This window comes from Dicentrarchus labrax, unplaced genomic scaffold (assembly GCF_905237075.1).
Source record: "Dicentrarchus labrax unplaced genomic scaffold, dlabrax2021, whole genome shotgun sequence".
In the NCBI taxonomy this organism is placed as follows: Eukaryota; Metazoa; Chordata; class Actinopteri; family Moronidae; genus Dicentrarchus; species Dicentrarchus labrax.
The window spans coordinates 7935901-7956407 of record NW_026136701.1 but is presented as its reverse complement, the minus strand read 5'-3'; the positions used below and the strand labels follow the sequence as shown (position 1 = coordinate 7956407).

At 40.0% G+C, this 20507-nt stretch overlaps 1 protein-coding gene across 1 annotated transcript; it reads left to right on the top strand.

Moving 5' to 3' along the window:
- Positions 1 to 1202: 1202 nt before the first annotated feature.
- Positions 1203 to 17600, top strand: LOC127367857 (transferrin receptor protein 1). Its single transcript, XM_051408045.1, has 18 exons — positions 1203 to 1358; positions 8605 to 8654; positions 9404 to 9641; positions 10117 to 10300; positions 10484 to 10712; positions 10800 to 10922; positions 11058 to 11153; positions 11611 to 11750; positions 11888 to 12039; positions 12122 to 12241; positions 12385 to 12470; positions 12590 to 12653; positions 12766 to 12833; positions 12965 to 13032; positions 13239 to 13332; positions 13477 to 13698; positions 13871 to 14029; positions 14426 to 17600. The coding sequence occupies exons 2-18, from the start codon at positions 8622 to 8624 to the stop codon at positions 14666 to 14668; spliced, it is 2319 nt and encodes a 772-aa protein (XP_051264005.1). The 5' UTR covers positions 1203 to 1358; positions 8605 to 8621; the 3' UTR covers positions 14669 to 17600.
- The last annotated feature ends 2907 nt before the right edge of the window (positions 17601 to 20507 follow it).

Here is a 20507-nt window from a genome sequence, read left to right as displayed (position 1 = left end):
CCCTTGTTTACAAAGATTTACTAATAATTTACCACCACTGGCGACTGCTTTGCTCCTGCCCACCACAAATGCCCAATCACAGGGCTGTTGGTTTGTCAACCATGTCTGTATGAACATAACATTGGGTGATATATAACCATATTATCAATATTGTCTCAATTTTAAGCTGCTGGAATAGGAGTTGCATGTTGTTCTGTTACAGCCAATCACACTTTGCACTAAATAATTTACCAGTGTTGGCTTCAGTAGGGTTTCAAAACCTTGCGTGTGAAGTTTAAATTGTATCTGCATTACCTTAGTATTAGAAAAGGGAGCTGAAATGGTCCCAGACAACTTCACTGGAAAAAATCTGTGTGTCTGACTTAGTCAGCACTCTGACGACCAGACTAAATAGGCCTGCACTTCCTTTCCTTTCCTAGAGCTGATATTTTCACAGCTGCAGCAGGAAGAAAACCCTCTTTTGTGGACTGTGGGGTCTGAAAAGTTAACAGTTTTGGGCACACTGGAGTTATGTTTGTTCTCATTTCAAGGTGAGCAGCAGATGGCAGTCACCGATTTGTCTGTGACACACTGGGGGGGAGGTCATTCAAGGTAATACCTATTACATGTCATGACTGACACAAACCATAGGATTCTTTCTAAAATAAAATACTATTACAAATATACTACTAATATTTTTACAACAAAAAACAAGAACTAAAAAGAGGACACACAACATAAAGTCTTTATTTAAATTTATTTCTCATGGTGTTCATATAGACCGTACAGACTAATGTTCTTATAAGAAAATTTAACTGAAGCTTAAGTGACATTTGACTAAGAACTAAAGTGAATCAGAAGTAGAATACAATGGAAATACTCAAGTAAGGAACATGTTTAGGCAGGTACTTTCCACCTCTGACAGTGACCTTATTTCAACTTTCTCATCTCATTAGAGCAGTATAGTTTTATTTGAAAGCTTTGTTGCTGTAGTTGTTATCTTCTCGCTTGCACAATTACCTTACAATAATTTACCTTTTCATTAAATGAATTAAATTAGTGTAAACATAAAAATGTCACACAACCTCACGGACAGCGTGCTAACGACACATGTGTCCTCACCCACCACTGACTGACACACCTCAAGACTCTCAACCAACCGGATCTCGCGATGACTCGTTTGGCGCGAAGGAGGATGTGACGTTGAAGCTGTCACGCCTATCGTCGACTCGCAGCCAATCCCAGAGATATAAGTAGAAACGCATGGTCCAAGGGCACCGGGTGAGAGACCACATAGCAAGGAAACAGCAAGGCGAGGAACCTCGTGTCAAAGGCTGTCACTGAAGAAGTGAGTCGGTTTGAGCTGTGTTGAAGAGAAGGTGAGAGTTTATTTACGGTAGCTCAGACTCAGCGGCGTCGGCGTTTTAAAGCTTATTGTACTGAAACAACTCCTCCAGAGACTGCTCTGGAAGGATATAAGCTCTAGTTTGTCTTTGGAGAGTGTTACTATCACTGCCACATATACTGCATATTGAATATACTCCTTTTGAGTAACTTAAACCTAGCATACCTTTATGAATGAAACGCTAAGGTTGTCGCGTCCTCGCCAATGGTCTTCGCCTGTTCAACAAAGCGTACGGCAGAAGAGGCGGTTACGCCACCTGTCACTTTTTATTACGTTTCCTGTTTGCCTCATTGTATCAGACAGGACTCGGTCTTCACGGTATTGGTTGTCACGTTGCCAATGCAACGAGGGCGCCATGATGAGGACGGGCTGCGGTCACGTTCAGCGCAGTCTCACTGTGCTGAGTGATCGTTCAGCCACAGCCTCCCTGAACGACCCTTCCCTGCTCAGGGGTGACCGTGTCAGTGTGTGGACACTAACACTGACCTTCACAGGCAGCAATAGACTGCTGCACAGATAAGCTATCTGTACTACAGTATTCATAGCTGTAACATCCAGTCTAGACAGATTTCAACGTGCTCTTTCCATATTAAGGTGGAGCGGTGAAATGCCTCTGTGAGGCGTTATGTTAATATTTGCTAGTACGGGAAGTAGATTTGGTTGTGAATGAGATGACCCTGAGGTGTTGTAGTATAGGTTGGTGGAAGCATTGAACACACTGTTCAGACTAGCAGCAGGTGAACTTGACAAGCCTAACTGTTGGCTGTTGCCTTTCTTTGTCCTGAAAAGAGCAATTAATTGTTTGATTGCATTATAGGACACACACACACACACACACACACACAGCAAAACGGTTAGAGCTTTTGTTCACTTTAGTGTGGGGGTGTTGAGATGAGACCTGCTTGCATTTTCATTTTATCTTAGTATCTGTATTAGTCATGTTTTGTTTCTTTTTAACTGCCTCACATTTTGAGTATCCTCTGTTAGTGTTAGGACAGGTATACACTGCAGTGCCACCTGGTGGATCATCTGTTTATAGTTTACTACTACCACCAGAACCTGCATTGTAGTTTAAAAACAACAAAAACTCTTGATTAAAGATTACAAGAGGTCATTGTCTCCTCTTCGTAGACTTCAGCTGCGTCCTGTGTTTTAGTTCCCGTCTATAATTCAGAATGTGCTGCTGTTCTTTAAGAATACGTCTTGTGCAGACCTAATAATAAATGGGATTTGTCTGCCTCACTGTTCTACTTCATTTTCCCATGAGCTACTTGGAGCTTTTCCCCAGTGTGACTCTCACATGATTTGCCACTGCACAATGACTCCTACGCACCCCTGACCCCTCTCCCCTTCTCCTCTCCTATTTCCCCCATCGTTCTTTTTCTCACCGTCTCCTTTTGTCTCCCACACCTCACTTTTTTTCCTCCTTCCTCTCTCCTGCTCTCCTTGTTGTTCTCATTCTTCTATTTATCACTATCTCTTTTTGTGTCCCTCATTTCCTATAGAGATATATCTCTATCTCTATCTCTATCTCTATGCCTTGGTCTTCTTTTTCCTCTCTCCAACAAGGATAAAGTTGAAAGAGTTCTGTTGCCAAAAACACCAAATCTGGATCTAGTTGGAATTTAAAAAGTAACTCCTAAATAAAGAAAATTATCAAATTATTCAAGTTTTATATTACTATATTATATTATTGCTTCCATATCTATATTTAACTGTGTTAATGTGTATAATTGTTGAGTGTATTTGTGTGAGACATTTAAAAAAGTAAAAAGGCGAATTAGTTGTCTTTCATATTTTTGGTGCAGTACACCCAGCACTCAAAATGAAACATGTCCCGTTGGCTTGTGCACCTGGGACACAAAGATAATGTGTCTGGGACAATTCTGGACAGTCGAGAAATTTTAATGAAATTATGTTTGGAACATCATGTCACATCACAACATTTTAATCATTAGTGTTCAGTTTTGAAAAATGTGAGGTAGCTCACACAAAATCCGTCATAGAGAGCCAGTGTCGCCAATTTTGCTACTTTCAGATGTAGCCACTTTTCAGACACTCTTAGCAACTTTATTTCTTAAAAGCGGCTTGCGACAATTTAGCAACTTCGTCAGAAGGCGAGAAATATATTCAAATATATTGTAATTCATCTCCCTGCATGTTGCTCAGAGTAATTCTACAGTTCCTCTTCCAACAGCACCGGGTGTCTCTCCTTCTCCTCTTGTGTCAGTATGCTCTTTCTATAGTGTTCCAATAACTTGTAGGTAAATAGTTTGTTTGACCTTCTCTCAGTCTTTATCCCCGGATCTCTAGATTAGACTTCCTATAGTTTGTATGTAAATAGTTTGTTAGGGCTTGTAAATATTTAGTTTATTTGAACTCTCCCTCCCTTTTTTTTTCTTTTACATTTTTTCCTGCCAACGTTTTTTATGTCCCTGTACTGAGTTTGGGATTATTTGGCTAAATGATAATATTCAAAGTGTATGTATTTAATTTTCCGTTGTCAGGTTTGCATGTGCACGGAAACTTGCAGAGATGCATTTATTTATCGGTTAGAAACAAAAAGTAACTCAACCAAAGAATGACTAAAAGCATAATGAAAACTTGTAATGGCCAAATACCTAGGAGATTTCAATATTGATTTATTTATTTTTATTCAGATATAACTGCAGGGAACAACTAACAGAACTGCCATGGCGGACCAGAATGAGTCAATGAATTGAAGCGAGTTACTGAAACCAATTTACTAAACCATAATTATGTAGACTGAAAAAGGGTTGTTAAAGGTCCAGTGTGTAACGTTCAGGAGGATCTGCAGGCAGAAATTGAATATAATATTCCCAGGCGTGTTTTCAGCAGTGTATAATCACTTAAATAGGAGTCCTGTTTTTGAAACTTCCACTGGCTCTGGAAAGGCCCTTCTGTATTTTTTGCATTGTCTCTTGGAGGTTTTCCCTACTGGCATTGTGCGCGTTTCCAGTTAAGGTTCAACCACTAGTTAGACCAGGTTAATTATATGGTATTTGGATGTGCGGCTCCAGGAACTCTTCAAAGATCTTACTGTAACAGGAACTATTCCTCAGTAAAATCCCTCCATACCATTTCATGAAATGTGATAACAACAGATTGTTGTTTGTGTATGAGTTAAAGTTTTGCTGCAACTGCTGAATATACACACAAGCACACAATTTGCTGATGGCAGATGTCTTTAGACAAATAGAATAGGTCTTTAACACCCAAATTATAGTTATTACGTTATCATTGTTATGACAGATGTATTGAAGGTTGCACTGACTGGTAATAATTATGTATGTAATGTTGACTTGCATGTAACTTGAGTTATATCAGCAGTTTATAGTGTACCGCTACATTTGACTGTAAGCTAACAGTAGAATAGAACATCCATGTTAACACTTGGCCTGTTGGTACGATTTAGTCAATGAGTGTGATTGATTCAGTTATTGTATGAGAGAAGGGCATTTTGCAACTTCCAACTTCTTCACCCACCCTCCCTTCAACCCACCCCCCCACCCCCACCCCTCAATGACCCTCAGCTGAGTTCACAATAGTGCTGTTGTAATGTTAGAACACAATTCTTCTTGCCACAGCTTCAATAACCTATTTATGAAGCAATGGCTACTGTTTTTTTGCTCAAAGGAATTGGTTAACACATGTTGCTAAAGTACTAAGCTACTTTAGCAACATGTTTGACCTTGGAAATCAGATAAAGTGGCCTTTAAAATGCTGATGGTGATATTGAATCTGTCTGCAGGGCTATGGAGTCCTTGAGGTTGAACTTAAATCACACTGAATTAGAAACTATTTCCACTCTCCTACATGTTCTTTGCAATGCTTTCTAAGTTTCTTTCATTCTGTCTGCATTATGTTGAGTGCTGATAACAGATGAGACTACAAAACAGTTCCACACATTTAATTTTTTTGCCCTTGACTGCTCAGTGCGTACATGAACTCAGTCCAACATCATTTCTTGTTCAAGTTTGGGGGGGGGGTAGCATGCTTTCCTATTCTCATTTGACTAACCGGTATTGCCTGTGAGTGCAGTTCCCAGAAGGGCGTGACTTTTGCTCTTACTATCTCTTACACGCATGTGTCTGGGGAAGGAGGAAAAAAAAAAAATACTCAGTGGAGATACAAGTTGCCCCCTTCAAGGACATAAAGCACAGGCTGACACATTTTAGTGGAGTTGGTAGAGCAGTGTTAAAAGTGTTGTGAGTTTGTTCAGTGTGCTTTTTGTTTGTGCGCATACTTGTGCATTCTTGATTTTGTATTATGTTTTTATATTGCTCATATCCATATGTCTCAACTGAAAGAGTAGCTAATCTGATTAAAGTATTAAGGTCCGGTATGTTTGGTATGTAAGATTATAGACATCTTAGAGAGCAATTAGCTTCACAAAGCTGCTAAGCCTGCTCTGATTCCATTTTTTTTGGAGTCCATATTTAACAGCTGTCTGTAGGTTGTGTTTGTAAAGTGGGCTGTGAATAAGACAAAATGTCAGGCTACTCACTTTTTTTAGTTTGTGACCTTTTTACATCTAAATTACTTGTTCTTAGTGGGGTTGTATCACCCTGCAAGGTTATGGAAGGCAAGGGAGTTCTGAGGCGGTCTGAGGCCAAGCTATGTTCTAAAGTTAGCTGTACTTCATAATGCCTAGAATAGCCAAAGTGTTTTCTCAGTTAAGTTATTGTATGGCTGGGTTCCAGCACGTCTGCACCCTCATTTGCTTTATGGATCTGCCTTATTTAATGCACTTGGACTACAAGGTTAGGCTTGTTATCTATGCTGTCTTGGAGGCTTGCTGTTGGAGTAAAGCAAGGCCATGCTTTGGAGCTGCAAATTAGGGCAGGCTTGCCTGATCGTTTGTGTCCCCTTGGCATTTGCCCACACAAGCTCTCCTCACGCAATGTCCAGTTTAGGATCTCCCTCCAGTGGAGCTTGTGAATTGGCCTGTAGGGGTCATTAAGAGTTTGTCTCTGCTGTCTAGCTGCACAGCACACATCATAATCACCACAGACAGGCTCAGTGTCTTTTCCTCTTATTTTCAGTTTTTGTTTGTACACTTACACTGAACAGGCAGTTACATTGAGCAGATGGTGTGGAAATAAAGTGAGCCAGATTTGACCCTTTTTGGACTGTGTGGTTTGTGATTGAACCTGCTGTCAACAAAACGGTTTCATTCAGTCCGAAGTTCAGTCGCTGTGGTTTAACCCCTGAGCCCATATACTTCTCACATACAAGTTGATTAAGAGCTGTTGGATTAACTCAAGGCTTGATAAGACCAGGGTTGTTTGAAGAGTTTTGTTTTTCTCTCAAGGTCTGACAGGGTAGGAGAGAGGTCATGGGTGCTCTCTCAGTCAAATCATCCTGTCTGCTCACTAGAACTGGGATTAGGGTTTGTTAAGAGTTGCTTTGCTTATGGCTTAAAGGTCAGTTGGATGGTAGAAGGAACTGTTAAATACTACTAGCTCTTCATGGATAAACCTTTGTCAGAGGATTTCACTGTCAAATGCTCAGTTTGGCAGTAATTTGCAAATGCTTTGAATGCGTACATCTCAATTGGTTTTTGCTCTTTTGGGTCGCTAAGAAGTTTGAAAATATCAAATTGTTGTGCAAGGCACTGGTATCGTCTCTCCAGTGCATCTTTAAGAATGCATTCAAGTGAACAACAGAGCCCCGTAACTAAGATGTTCTATAGCCTTTTGTTGCCTTGTTAACTATTGGACAGCCATTTGTGTTGTCTTCATGTGCATTGTTCAGTGTTTATTGTCGTAGAAACATGATGTAACCTTCTATTGTTAACATCCATTTGTATTACACCTATTTGAACAAAAAACCACACCTGCCCACCATTGTGCTTTTTATAGAGAACAAGGAAGTAATGGTACTCATTGAGTAACTTCCCATCACAGTAGAATAGTTGCATTGTTGTTGTACAGGTACATTTACACTAAAGAAGAAATGAAACAAATACAGCAAACCAGGTTGGTCAAAACATGTTAATACTTCTCATGTTAACCAAATAATTTATTATTTTCAGTACATGAGTTACTACATATATTCTATATATTATACTTGTCAACCTTATCATCAAAAAGGGTGTTTTTAATGGCATGATAAGCCAATCTTGTTGAGGCTTCTTGACCAAGGTCTATAGTCACATATACTGCTGCTGACTAAACTACAGCAAAATTCTTATTGACTTTACTGATCTGTTAAGTTTTAAATAATTACATTGTTTTTGGTTTCCTTTAGTTCTGGCTAATATCATGAAGCAGGCTATGTAGTCGGTTGGATTCACAAAATTGTCACAGTTGTTACTCAAAGGCAATCCATAGTCAGCATTCAGAAAATGCTAGAGAAAGCCATAAAGTGACTATGCAGTTTCCCAAGTGTCAAATATCAGGGAATCAATAGAAAATTCACTGAGCGGACAGAAATTCTATACTGCAACATTGCTTCTTTCATACCTTAATGTGCATTCATAAAAGAAATGATTGTTCTGATGTCGGTATAAGAACTGTGCTGAAAACAATACACGAGCAAAGTAATAGTAGTTGATTAGTCATTATCAAATGTTTGTTTTGGGATAAAATCTGACCTCCTATATCTGCAGCACCTTACAGAGCACGCCCTCTCTCCTGACTATGATCACACGCATGCCTCTTTTTTCACAGTATTTAAGAAAATATATACAGAAGAGTTGCATTTCAGGTCTTGTTCCTCTGTTGAATTGAAACCTTGCTTTGTTTGGCTTGTCTTCTGGATCAAAGCTAGTGGGAAGCTAGTTATTCTGTAATTGTATTCTTCTGGCAATGGAGTTCACATGGAGGCATGGAGCCTGTGTTGACCTGCACTGGACACTGGTCTTTTGTGCCTAGAAACAGTGCTGCCTTTCTAGTTAGCAGCAAAGGAAACCCCATGGATGTTTGGACAAGAGGTGGGACGTGTTCTTTGGGCACCCCCATTATCCCCATAAGTGAAACAGTAACACACTGTATAGACACTTGTACCTACGAGTACATTATACTCTACCTAAAATCTGTCTTTGTGTATAAAACATCCATCCCTTGTGTAGACTAGACTGTGTAGAGTGGTTTGTCATTTTTAAAAAACAAACTGTGATAAAGGTAACAACAACCGATCAGTCTGCAGGCCTGATGCTTCACTAATAGACTTTCCTTGTTTGTTTCCCTTTTTAGATTCCTGTGAAGCAGCAATGGACCAGGCACGGTCAACGATATCCAAAATTGTGAGTATCCTAACCAGTGACGAATACTTTGAGATTATTTTCAGTATAGATAATATTGCATATTATTGAAGTGCTGTAAATTCATCTCTAGTAAGATTGGGAATGTGATTTATTTTCGAAGTACTGAGACTGTACCACTTTCAAATAACACAAATGTTATAAAGGGTTTATAAGCTGAATGAACTTCTGCCAAGTTATGAAGTTGGTTTATTTTTGGCTGTCTGCTGCTTTTGTCTTTTTAGCTCTTTCATCATCATTCATTCTTTTAATCCCTTGACAACTTCGGACCACGAAGGACAGCAGAGCTTTTCTTTTATCTTGGTAACAATTACAACTGCAGACTTTTTAATGGAACATGAGTTACCATTAAAAACATGGTTTTGTAGTCTACAGACTTGATGGCTTACCAACTTTTACAACATGCACACATTATTTACTACAACCTACAGCCATTCAAAGGTGTTTAAAAGGTTATCCACTCATCACTAGTTTACAGACCACAGACATCCTCTTTCATCTCAACTGCAGCTCAGGTGCACAGTTCATTGGTCTGTGGCAAGTGTGACCTCTGATCATAGCTTTACCAATCTTTTAGTAATGCCATTTTGTAATAAAGTATGACTTGTATTGCTGCTGTTGGAACATTTAGGGATAATTGTTAACAGATTCGCATCCATAATTATGGCAAGTCATGTAAACATTGTTAAATCATATTTTCTACTCATACCTGTGTTGTTCTGTCATTACAGTTTAATGGGGAGCCACACTCCTACACACGTTTCAACTTGACCCAGAACATGGAAGGTGATAACAGCCAGGTGGAGATGAAGCTGTCGTCCGACATGGATGAGGAAGTTGGGGGAAATGGCGTTGGAGATCACCTCAATCACAGCTCCAACCGCAAACCCCATGTGGCTCAGAAGCTTGGACGCACACCCAAGAACCTGTGCTTCTTGGCAGCTGCCACCCTCCTCATCTTTATTATTGGTAAGTCGGGGAGTGTCGAATGGAGCAGCTGACTTTCTATCAAGTTTGCAATACTCACTTGCGTAACTTGAGGAGTTCCTCAGGGATCAATCTCAGGGACACTACTGTTTATTCACCATTGACATTATCAGGAGGCATTGTCTTTCCCCACCTGCACATGACATGCAACTTTTGACTATGTCTCCTAATGACACAGGACCAGTATGTGCTAATTTTTTGTTTTGTGTTTTAGATATGACTAATTGGATATCCTAACATGTTTTGCCACTCAACAGAATAAATTAAACATAATTGAAGAAGTTTCTTGGGCGGTGTAGGGTATACATACTGTACAGTATAGTCATGGTCTCCTGGTGGTATAGTGTTTCAAAATGCTGACTGTGGTTTGGGCTGTAACTTGATGCCTTTAGTCTGTCCTTGGATTGTCCCTCTCTGTCCATGGTTGTACCTCATTTCAAACCACTGCTACTTTCAGGCTACTTGATTGGCTATCTGGTGCATCGGAAAAGCGACTTGGCTCCAAGCTGTGCAGCCTCCGTGCTTCCTTTGGAAGAACCTGTTCCTCACGAGACAGGTGCTGCTCCCCTCATGGACTGGGACGATGTGAAAAAGCTCTTCGCTCAAAAACTCACTGTAGCCAACTTTGAATCTGTCTTCAGGTAAATATAATATCCACACAATGCCTGTGGAACCTGCTGTGAGGCAGTGTTGGTATTCTTCCAAAAGTACTAATCTTGGAAAAGTTTTTATTTGTATTACAATTTAAAGTAAATTATTGTTTCCTGTTTGTTTGCTTGCCTACCTCTTCCTTCCCCCTCATGTTATATTTCCCCCTATCCTAGTGAGTTTTCCAGTGATGAACACCGGGCTGGTTCTCCAGGTGATGATGCTCTGGGGAACAAGGTGCTCAAGAAGTTTAAGGAGTACGGCATGAACACATGGACCGATGAGCACTTTGTTAAAGTTCAAGACCCCCCTGCTTCCGGCTCCAACAGAGTTGTTTTCAAGAATGGAAGTAATGCGGAGTATCCAAAAGGACTCCTGTCCTACAGTGCCATAGGAACAGTAACGGTAATCTACAAGCTACATTTTAAGTATAAAACACTCATTTCTTTAATGAAGTGGAAAAACATGCAGTACATACTTTTTTTTGTCCAGGGTGCTGTCTTGTATGCGGGTTATGGGCAGGAAAGTGACTTAATGTTACTGCGGGACAGGAACATCAACCTGTCTGGCAGGGTGATGCTGGTCAAGGCTGGTAAGATCAGCTTTGCTGAAAAGGTGGGTGGTTCTAGTAAGAATTATAGTTTTTATTACAAAAACCTTTTTTACAAATTCTTTTGTTGGTGCCAATAAAAATTGTAGTGACTATTTTTTTCTTTCTTAAGCCCCTTTCTATTACTTTTTTTCTTACAGGTAGCCAATGCTGCCAAAATGAATGCCTCTGCTGTGTTGATCTACCCTGACCCTGCCGATGACACTTTCGAAGAGGACACTGAGCTCTATGGACATGTGAGTGTGACAGTTTAGACTAGTGGTTCCTAACCTTTTTTTTTTTTTTTTCCTTTTTTACAAACCTTGTCCAATTGACACATTTTATGGATATTTCATGTTATAATTATTGCATAACTATACAATGAACCCAAATAGTGAATACAACAAATGTGATAATGGTTAGCAAACGGTAAGAAAAATCTAGTTGTAAATGAATCTCTTTTGTGAATTGAAGAATAAACTTATAAAAAAAATAAAAAAAAATAAAAATACTTTTAATGTCCCCATAGGATAACTTCTTTTTGGGAATATTTGATTTCTAATTATCTTTGGGAAAATGTTTATTAGAAAGTCAATGTGCAAATTGCCTGTAGTTTAACATTTTATTAATTTCATATTTGGAAGTCAAATCATAACTGCTCTGCAAACTTGGTCAAACCTTTACATCCAACTTTCCTCTGTCTGCCTCTCACAGGTCCACATGGGTTCAGGGGATCCCTACACCCCAGGCTTCCCCTCCTTCAACCACACCCAGTTTCCCCCTGTCCAGTCTTCTGGCCTGCCAAAAATTTTGGCTCAGACCATCACAGCAGGCATGGCTGCAAAAATTCTGAGGTAAGGCTCGCCTACTTTGTGGACCAACTAAAACAAAGCACAGAGATTATGATAAATACAGTACATTGTCTGTATGTCAGTACATTGGATCTGTAGTAGATTCCATAACCTTAATGTTTATTGTCTACATCCCACAGGGAGCTGGGGGGTCAGAATGTGCCACAAGCGTGGGGAGGAATCTACAAACTGGGAGAAGAGAGAGATCTTATTACTGTGGACGTCAACAATGTTCTTACTGAGAAGAAGATAAATAATGTCTTCGGGGTCATCAAAGGCTTTGTGGATGCAGGTACAATGGGATACTTATTTAACGCGAGGGGTAACTGCAATCAGGAAGTAGTGGAAAAACTGTCTTTTTTAAAAAATTTTAGATCGATATCTGGTCATCGGTGCCCAGAGGGACGCTTGGGGTCCAGGTTTTGCTTCATCGACTGTCGGCACCAGTGTCCTTGTTGAGCTGGCACGCTCCATCTCTGACATGGTGAAGAACGGTGAGTCTCAGGTGGCAGCTGATGTCTGGAATGGATGTACACTTCATGTTGGAGCGTGCGTTAAGTCATAACTGGGCATAGCATTTTCTATTTAAAGAGATGCCTCCAGTTTTGTTAATGCGCATTTATTATCCACTTGACAGACGGATTCAAGCCAAGGCGAAGCATTGTGTTTGCCAGCTGGAGTGCTGGAGAATATGGGAGTGTTGGCGCCACCGAGTGGTTGGAGGTGAGAATCGCACAAGGCATTACCATAACTGCATTTTCAGCAGCTTTTATGCAGTAATACTACTGCTTTTTGTTAGCACTCTGCCTCAATTTTGTTATATTGTTTATTTGATTATCCAGGGTTATCTCTCTTCTCTGAGCATGAAAGCATTCACCTACATCAACCTGGATGGCGTTGTAGCAGGTATTTACCTTTACTCCAGATTAGTCAATTACATATTGAACACCTTCTTATACCTACAACATCACACTATATGTGATTTTCAGAATGACTGAATATAAACCTTCCTTTCCAGGTCGGAACGGATTTAAAGTAGCAGCCAGTCCCTTGCTGTACAGCTTGATCAAGAGCTCTCTAAACGAGGTAAACCCTCCTTTCAGTGAATCACACTCTGAAGCACATTCTCTACAAACCTACTGTATTGTCAGTATTTAAATACCATTTGTTTGCAAATGTTAAGGTGTAACGTACATATACCATTCTCTTCTCTTTAGGTGAAGTCTCCAAACAAGGCCCCTTCTCTCTCTTCTGAATTTGCAGGGGGCAACTGGGAAACAAATGTGTAAGTCTGATCAGACTGTTCAGTATTTACACATCACTGAGATCAAAGCTTTTCTCCTCAGTGTCACATCCACAGCTGGAAGGTGTAGGATAGCTCTCATTCTCACGTTTTGCGAATGTTCGCTACCTAATCTTCCTTTTTAAAAACATTTACCTACAGAAAGTGCCACTGAAGCACTAAAGATCTTGTATGTGTTTATTTTCCAGATTGGAGCCTCTGAAGTTGGATAATGCTGCATATCCCTTCCTTGCCTTTTCTGGAATACCCTCAGTATCATTTAGATTCACCCCTGGGAAGTCAGTAAGTAAACCTGCTGTACGATACTTAAAAAAACTTTTTGAGCCTATATCCATAATATACATTGAGCCCTTATATCAAAGCTTGATTCATCCCGGGACACATCTTTTCTCACTGTAATTCTCAATTATTGTCTTTCCCTCTCAGGAATACCTGTATTTTGGCACAATGCGGGACACCCGACAGAAACTGAACGGGGTCACGTCCAACTCAGTTCCTCAGGTGGCTGTAATAGCATCCCAGTTTGCAGGTCACATGGCGCTGAGGCTGGTCCATGATCACCTCCTGCGGATGGACTTAACAAGGTACCACGATATTATACGTACTCATGTGGGTCAGATCAACGCGAAAGTCAAGGCTGTTCAGAGGGTGAGTGTCCTGTTTTTTTTTTTTCTCTTAATGCCTTTTTAATTGATATCGTCCCTCCTTCTCTAATTACAGCTTTGATTATGTCACCCAAATGTGCCCACTAGATACATATCCATTAGGTTGATTGTTCAGAACACTAAATTATCCCTGTGTATGCCATCTGTGCTTCCAGGTGCAGCCCCAGCTGTTGCCCAAGTCACTGACGGTGCAGTGGTTGATCTCTGCCTCTGGCTCATACGGCCGTGCCTCTCGCAGCCTGTTAGCAGACGTCCAGAACAGCGACCTGGACGACATCGAGATGTGCCGCATCATTAATGACCGCATCATGTCGGTAAGACCTCTACACAGGTTGTCCACTGGGTCCAGGTGCACAGCATTATGGTGGCTGTGACAATTGCAAAAAGGACCTATCTAGAGCGAGTGTTGGGTTTGTCCTTTCTGGGCTACAGTAGAAACACAAAGACATTTTTAGTGTATCCGTTATACACATAATGGATACACTGGCCCGCTGCGGCTTCAGAATTTAATGAAACATCTTGAGCTATCCGATCCATTGAGCTCAAACACACACATATTTCACCCATGCAATGAGCCCTTCACAAGATGGAATAAGCACAGTACACCTGAAGTATCCAAAGGCCACCTGTACAGTGTGAGATCACAGACCCAACAGCGCTTCTACTCCATTGTTTTCAATAATCCTGTGTTTCTTTGCTTGTTTCTGTAGGTGGAAAGGAACTTCCTGTCACCCTTTGTGTCTCCCAGAGAGAGTCCTTTCCGCCACATCCTGCTGGGCTCCGGCAGTCACACTCTCCAGGCTCTGTCCAACCACCTCGAAGCCCTCAGGACTACCAACCCTGAGGCAGATGCTGATCTGTTCCGCAACCAGTTTGCCCTGGCGACCTGGACCCTTCAGGGCTGTGCCAACTCACTAGCAGGGGATATCTGGTCTTTGGATAATGAAATATAAAAAGTAATTTCCTCCCTCCTCCCTTGTTCATGGTTTGGCCCTCTTAGTGCAGCTGGCAGTGTGAAAACCAGTAGGCTGTGATTATTAACAGTCACAGATGCAGTTTTTTTTTTTTTTTCTTAAATTAACATAGCTGATTGAGGAAGTGATAAAAGTGGAGTTGTTTCAAAATGCCAAAATTAGTAATCAACTCTGTTCCATAATTTTCAAAATTTCAATAAGCTGCCTCATCTCCCTTCTTTCTAAAATTCTCCATAAAGTCAAACATTCATGATAAATTGTACTTAAACCTTCAGCCTTAACAAAAAGAATGTTTAGAAGGTCATTCTCTCTCTTTCCCCCACATTTTTAACATGCAGTACTTAAGTACTGCATTTTGAATACTTTGGTGCTAGTAACGACTACCTTCAAACAGCCATATTAAGTGGTAGCACTACTTAAAGTGGTGGCTATGAATGAGTTGAATGTAGTGAAAGTGATGCTTTTTCAGCACAGTATCAGGTCATAATCACAGGAAATGCTGTTTGCCAGCTCAGAAATGAATAAAACATGAAAGGCCACTATGATGCAATAAGGTAATGCCTTTCCATTTGTTTACCATAATGACTACAGATCAAAAGTGCTGGTATTTCCACTGCTGCTAGAGCCTCATGTTCAAATACATTTGAGCTGGTTTGTGTTGGTAGCTATAATTTCATACTGTGCTGAAATCTGCTGCTCAACTCATTGTCAGAGATTCAGAAGTTGCTGAAAAGGACTGAAGATTAACACTTACACAGCTGTTGTGTTGCACAGAACACACCTAGAAGTAGATTTTGGACAACCAGCTGTCGTTACTTGGCACCGTGCTGCATTAATCTTTTTAAGAAAAGTCCTAATTACTCGCAATAATAATTAATTGGTTGATCATCTGAATCGTCCACCTCCTGACATGAGGGCGAGTCTCTGTAGGCCTTTCAAAAACCAAGGGAGAAGATCTCAACCATGTGGCACTGAAACAGAAACCGTACGTCTATTTATTGTGTTATTTATTTATCAGTGGCAGGGTTCACTATAAATAGTTTTTTTATCGCCTTTTATAAAAAAATGTATAATTATCGGGAGCAGTGCCTTCCATAATTATGACAGTTATACTGTCGAATTGACAAAAGCAGCATCTGCTTAAAGAAGTGTACATGTTGACCGATGGCCAGTACTGAACACAGAACAATCTGGCACCTCTCAGCAAACCACACAACTGAGGTAATTATTTTGATTTTATTTTGATTTTTTTATACTTAAACCTACTACAAGGAGTTTTTAACTGGTTATGAAACACCTCAATTTAATAGTGATTCCTCTATATGACCCACATAAACAAACAAAGCCATCAACCAGAAGACTGGCTGTTTATTTATAATTATTGTCAGTGCAGTAATGCTCTGCCACTGGGTCAGAGTTGGTCAGATTCCCCTCGAAATCAGAGAAACGAGGCGGTGGAAACACTACCGCTTTTGTCCACAGGGGCCACCAGAATCACATTAAATGAAAGTTCCTTGTAGCTGCTTTAACTGACACTGGATTGGTCTTTTAGGCAAGTCATTTCATATATCACACCTTGGAAAATATATACTGAACACCTCTGTTTGTCAGTACCAGTCCCTTGGTCCATGCACACCTCTCGTCCTCACAACATTATCGGGAGCAGTGTCTTCCATAATGTGAAAAAAGAAGGTAGTTTTTGCCTACCAGTGTGTGTCCGTATCGGAGGCAGTGCCCTCCATATTTCACTGTAGGGGTGGATGTTTTTATTATCGGGAACAGTGTTTCCCATAATGTGTATATATACAGTACATTGCTACACCATGCACTTGTTGTCTGCATCTTTAAAAGCCTTCTATGACGTTTGCTAAAGTAGTTTCCTCTAAGGCCTGAAGCTTCTGCCCACAGATCTAAAGGATAGTGATGAGTTTTAACGTCTGCTCTTCTGAAAACATGTCCCATCTGTCTCCTTACTGAGGTGAAGAAGTTGCAGTTCCAGGTTCTTTTAGTTTTGTTTAGTGAGCAGTTTGTCTCATTTTAATCAAGCGCTAATCTGTCTTTTCTTTGGGCTTCATATTGAACTGACATGGAAGGTATTTTGCTTTAAAGGAAAAAATAAAGTTTTACACATATTTTTGGGACCACTGGTTACAGCAGTGTGGTCCAGTTTTTACAGTAAAGATCACCACTCTGCAAAATGAGTTTTGTTTTTATTGATTCAGTCAGTGTGAAAGTACATTCTGCTTTCAATTGTGTTCATTCTTGTTTGAAGAAATTTCCTTGTGCCTTTGTTTCATGACTGCGTTCGCTTCTACACACAGTACAGAACTTAAAGAGGTTTTGGAGAATGCATATTTGGCTTGTTTTTGTTTTAGTTTTGACATTTCTGTATTTTTGCTCCTTTTCATCTGCTAGAATCAAATGTTACTGGGTTAAAGGCCTGTTATGCTCAAACACTGTTAGAAGTTAAAAAGTTACCAAAAGAATAAATGTAAACGGGATTTAAAGATTTCACTAGGAATGTTACAGTACTTGAGGTGGTCCTCTTTTAGCTAATCTACAAAGTTTGGTCACTCGTTGTTTTCATGTTTTTATTGGGAAACACCAACTAATGTTAACGCCTGAGTAGAAGAAGATGAATTTTAGATCAGTAGCCATTTTTGAATGATCTTTCAACCATTCATACATTCCTGGTGTGAGTGATTAACTGATCTGCTGGGCTATAATGGGTCTTTATTATGAGTACACACACAGGTGTAGGAATTGATCTGCAAATTTCTTTCAAAATTCTGACAACATGGATAAAGAATGTTTTTGGAAATTGTTAAAATAACAATGCTTTTTTTCCTCAAACTGTACACAAGTTTGCTTAGCTTTGTGTTTGTTGCTGCAATAAACAATCACATCACAACTGTTGAGTCATGGTATGATTATTAGTTCACATTATTAGTATCTGCCTGGTCAAGTTTAAACTTCCTTTTGAGTTGCATGACTGTAGGCTGTAAATAGTTTAATACATGTCACTGTCGTGTGTGTGTGTGTGTGTGTATAAAACTGTATGAAAGGTTAATGAAAAAAATTGATTTCCAGTAATTTAGTCATTTTGATAGTTCAGTTCAATTTAATTTGTATAGTGCCAAGTCATAACAGAAGTTATCTCAGGACACTTTTCAAATAGAGCAGGTGTAGACCGAACTCCTTTTTATAACATTATTTACAGAGACGCAACAGTACCACCATGAGCAAGCACTTGGGGACGGGGGCAAAGAAAAACTGCCTCCGGGAAGATAAGTTAGTAACATGCATTAATGGGACATGAATAAGTGCAGAAAGAGAGAGAGAGAGAGAGAGAGAGAGAGAGGAGCTCAGTGCATCATGAGAAATCCCCTGATAGTCTAGGCTTATAGCAGCATAACTAAGGAATGGTTCAGGACTCACCTGAACCAGCCCTAACTATAAGCTTTATAAAAGAGGAACGTCTTAAGCCTACTCTTAAATGTGGAGAGGGCGTCTGCCTCCTGAACCACAACTGGAAGTCTCTTGGTATGTGCCATAAGCAACTGTCCACAAGGAAATCCATGTAGTATTCTGTATTCTGTAACTATTTTGAGCTTCTACAACATAATTATTTTAGACAAATATCTGTGATAAGCTGGCTCAGAAAGTAAGTTTTGGTTATTATTGCTTCACTGTGCAGAATGCTGTCTGCAGTTTGACACTAGAAGGATGTTTTCACATTCGTCTGCTGAGAGTGGAAAGTTTCTCTGCTCACTGAAAGTCCGATTTTAAGGACCTATGAGCATGATTTGTGACATCACAAACAGTTTGGAAGTCAGTCCTTGTCTAATTTGCAACTTGTACACTGTGATGTAGAAACTTGAAGTTACCAGTATATGGACTTCACAGTGAAGAACATATCAGACACACATTACTGTTTAAAGATAAATATATCTTTAAACAAATCTGAAACTGGTATCTTTAATATTCCTTCTTGTTTTTCACCAGTGATATCTGTCCGGCCTGACCTGTCGAGCACAATCTTAAGAAAAATATTTGTTGTTACAACCTTTGACCAGATGATGGAGACAAAGTAGAAGTTTGTATTCAATTTCTACTTTTACCTTTAGTCTCACTGAAGTCTGGTTACTCATGAGGGGAATGTTTGGATTTACCTAGGAGGCATTAGAGGCTCCGAAAATCTCTTCCTATCACAACTCCGAAAGGTGTTTTGTTAGGGGAATTCTTTACCTTAGTCCTATTAACTGTTGTACTTCATCTTTAACTGGAGTAATACATTTACTAATTTAGTTTATTTTGGATGTTTTAATGTTTGTGGGTGAAACAGCAACTACTATTTTAAATAATATGTCTGAATACATGTTACATGTTCCTTTAAGAGTGGGCTGACAGCCTGCATGTGAAGCACAGATGTGAGAGAAACACAGAGCTCTCACTTCGTGACCGATTCCTGCTGCAGCTCAAGAGTGGTGGTGGAGGAAATGTAGACCACAGTCTCAGAAACAGAAATCAGAAACAAAATAATAAGAAATATATGAATGTTAACACCTGACTCTCAGTCTCTAGTCCATCAGAGGGATATAAACCCCTCTCATTGCTAAGAGACCACAATATACACAAGAGAAACAGGCAAAATCTGCAAAGAAATCTGAATTCTGGTCCTTCTTGTAGTTTTTTGATAACAATGTGTACCACTAACCGGATGTGCCACAAGCTACATTCACTTTACTCGGTGTCTGTGTCATTCCCGCTGAAAGAACAGATGTCACACTTTGTTAACTTGTAGCCGGCCGCCAAAACCCCGCCGTGACAGGAGCTGAGATTGACAGGTAGGCGCACTCACTGGAAGCACAATAGACTTTTATTCATTCATTCCGGTCAGCTCTGCAGTTATAGGGCAGCTAGAACAGAGGATGCTGATGTGGTTCAGCCACTTGACAGAGTCCCTTAATGTGTACTCAGTGTAAGTGTCTGTGAATCACCTGCTGCTAAAGTTTGGCACACACTTTCCACGGAACAGCCTGAGATGCTGACAGTTACTGACTGCATTAATACAGTTCAACATAAGAAAACATTACATTTGAATTGAATTTGTTTTCCTCTATCAAGCATTGTCTGTAGAAAAACAGCGCAGGTGTCCTGACTTGTGACCTGTAATGTGAGTGTTTGGTGCAGGGAATGGCGCTTTAAAGCATTTTAACATCATACATCATATCGTTTTTATCTAAACTTTGCATATAACGCTATACCCTGCATCCTGCTGTCCTTTCATTGTTCTGTTCTTGGTATTAAAATGATATGTCTTGCTGGATTCAGTGGGTCCGACATTTAGGCTACATGCCTGAATAAAAGGGCTGGGAGAGACACAGCTTTCCAGTCACACATGTTTACTCACTGCCTGTAAGCAGTGTTTAATGTTTCCTTTATACAAGCTGTAGAGGAGGAGAACTGAATGGTGAAGGAGACATTCATATTAAAATAGCCCTCCCCCTTTTGCTGACTGAGTACAAGATGTTAAAAGTTAAAGGTACACTGGGTAATTTTCAGGAAATCCTTGTTATTACTGACACCGGTGGCCGTTAAGTGAACTGCAGTCAGGATCCTGTTGCCTGTGCACATGATAAGATGTCCCTTTATTGATCCCCCTTAGGAGAAATTCAAAATTGAAGTGGAGGTACAACAAGATATCACAAAGTAAAATATTACAAAATATAATAGAAAATATAAGACTATAAATTAGTATATACACTATACAATTTTCAAGTAGGAATGGTGTGCAAATATTTGAGCAGCTTGACAA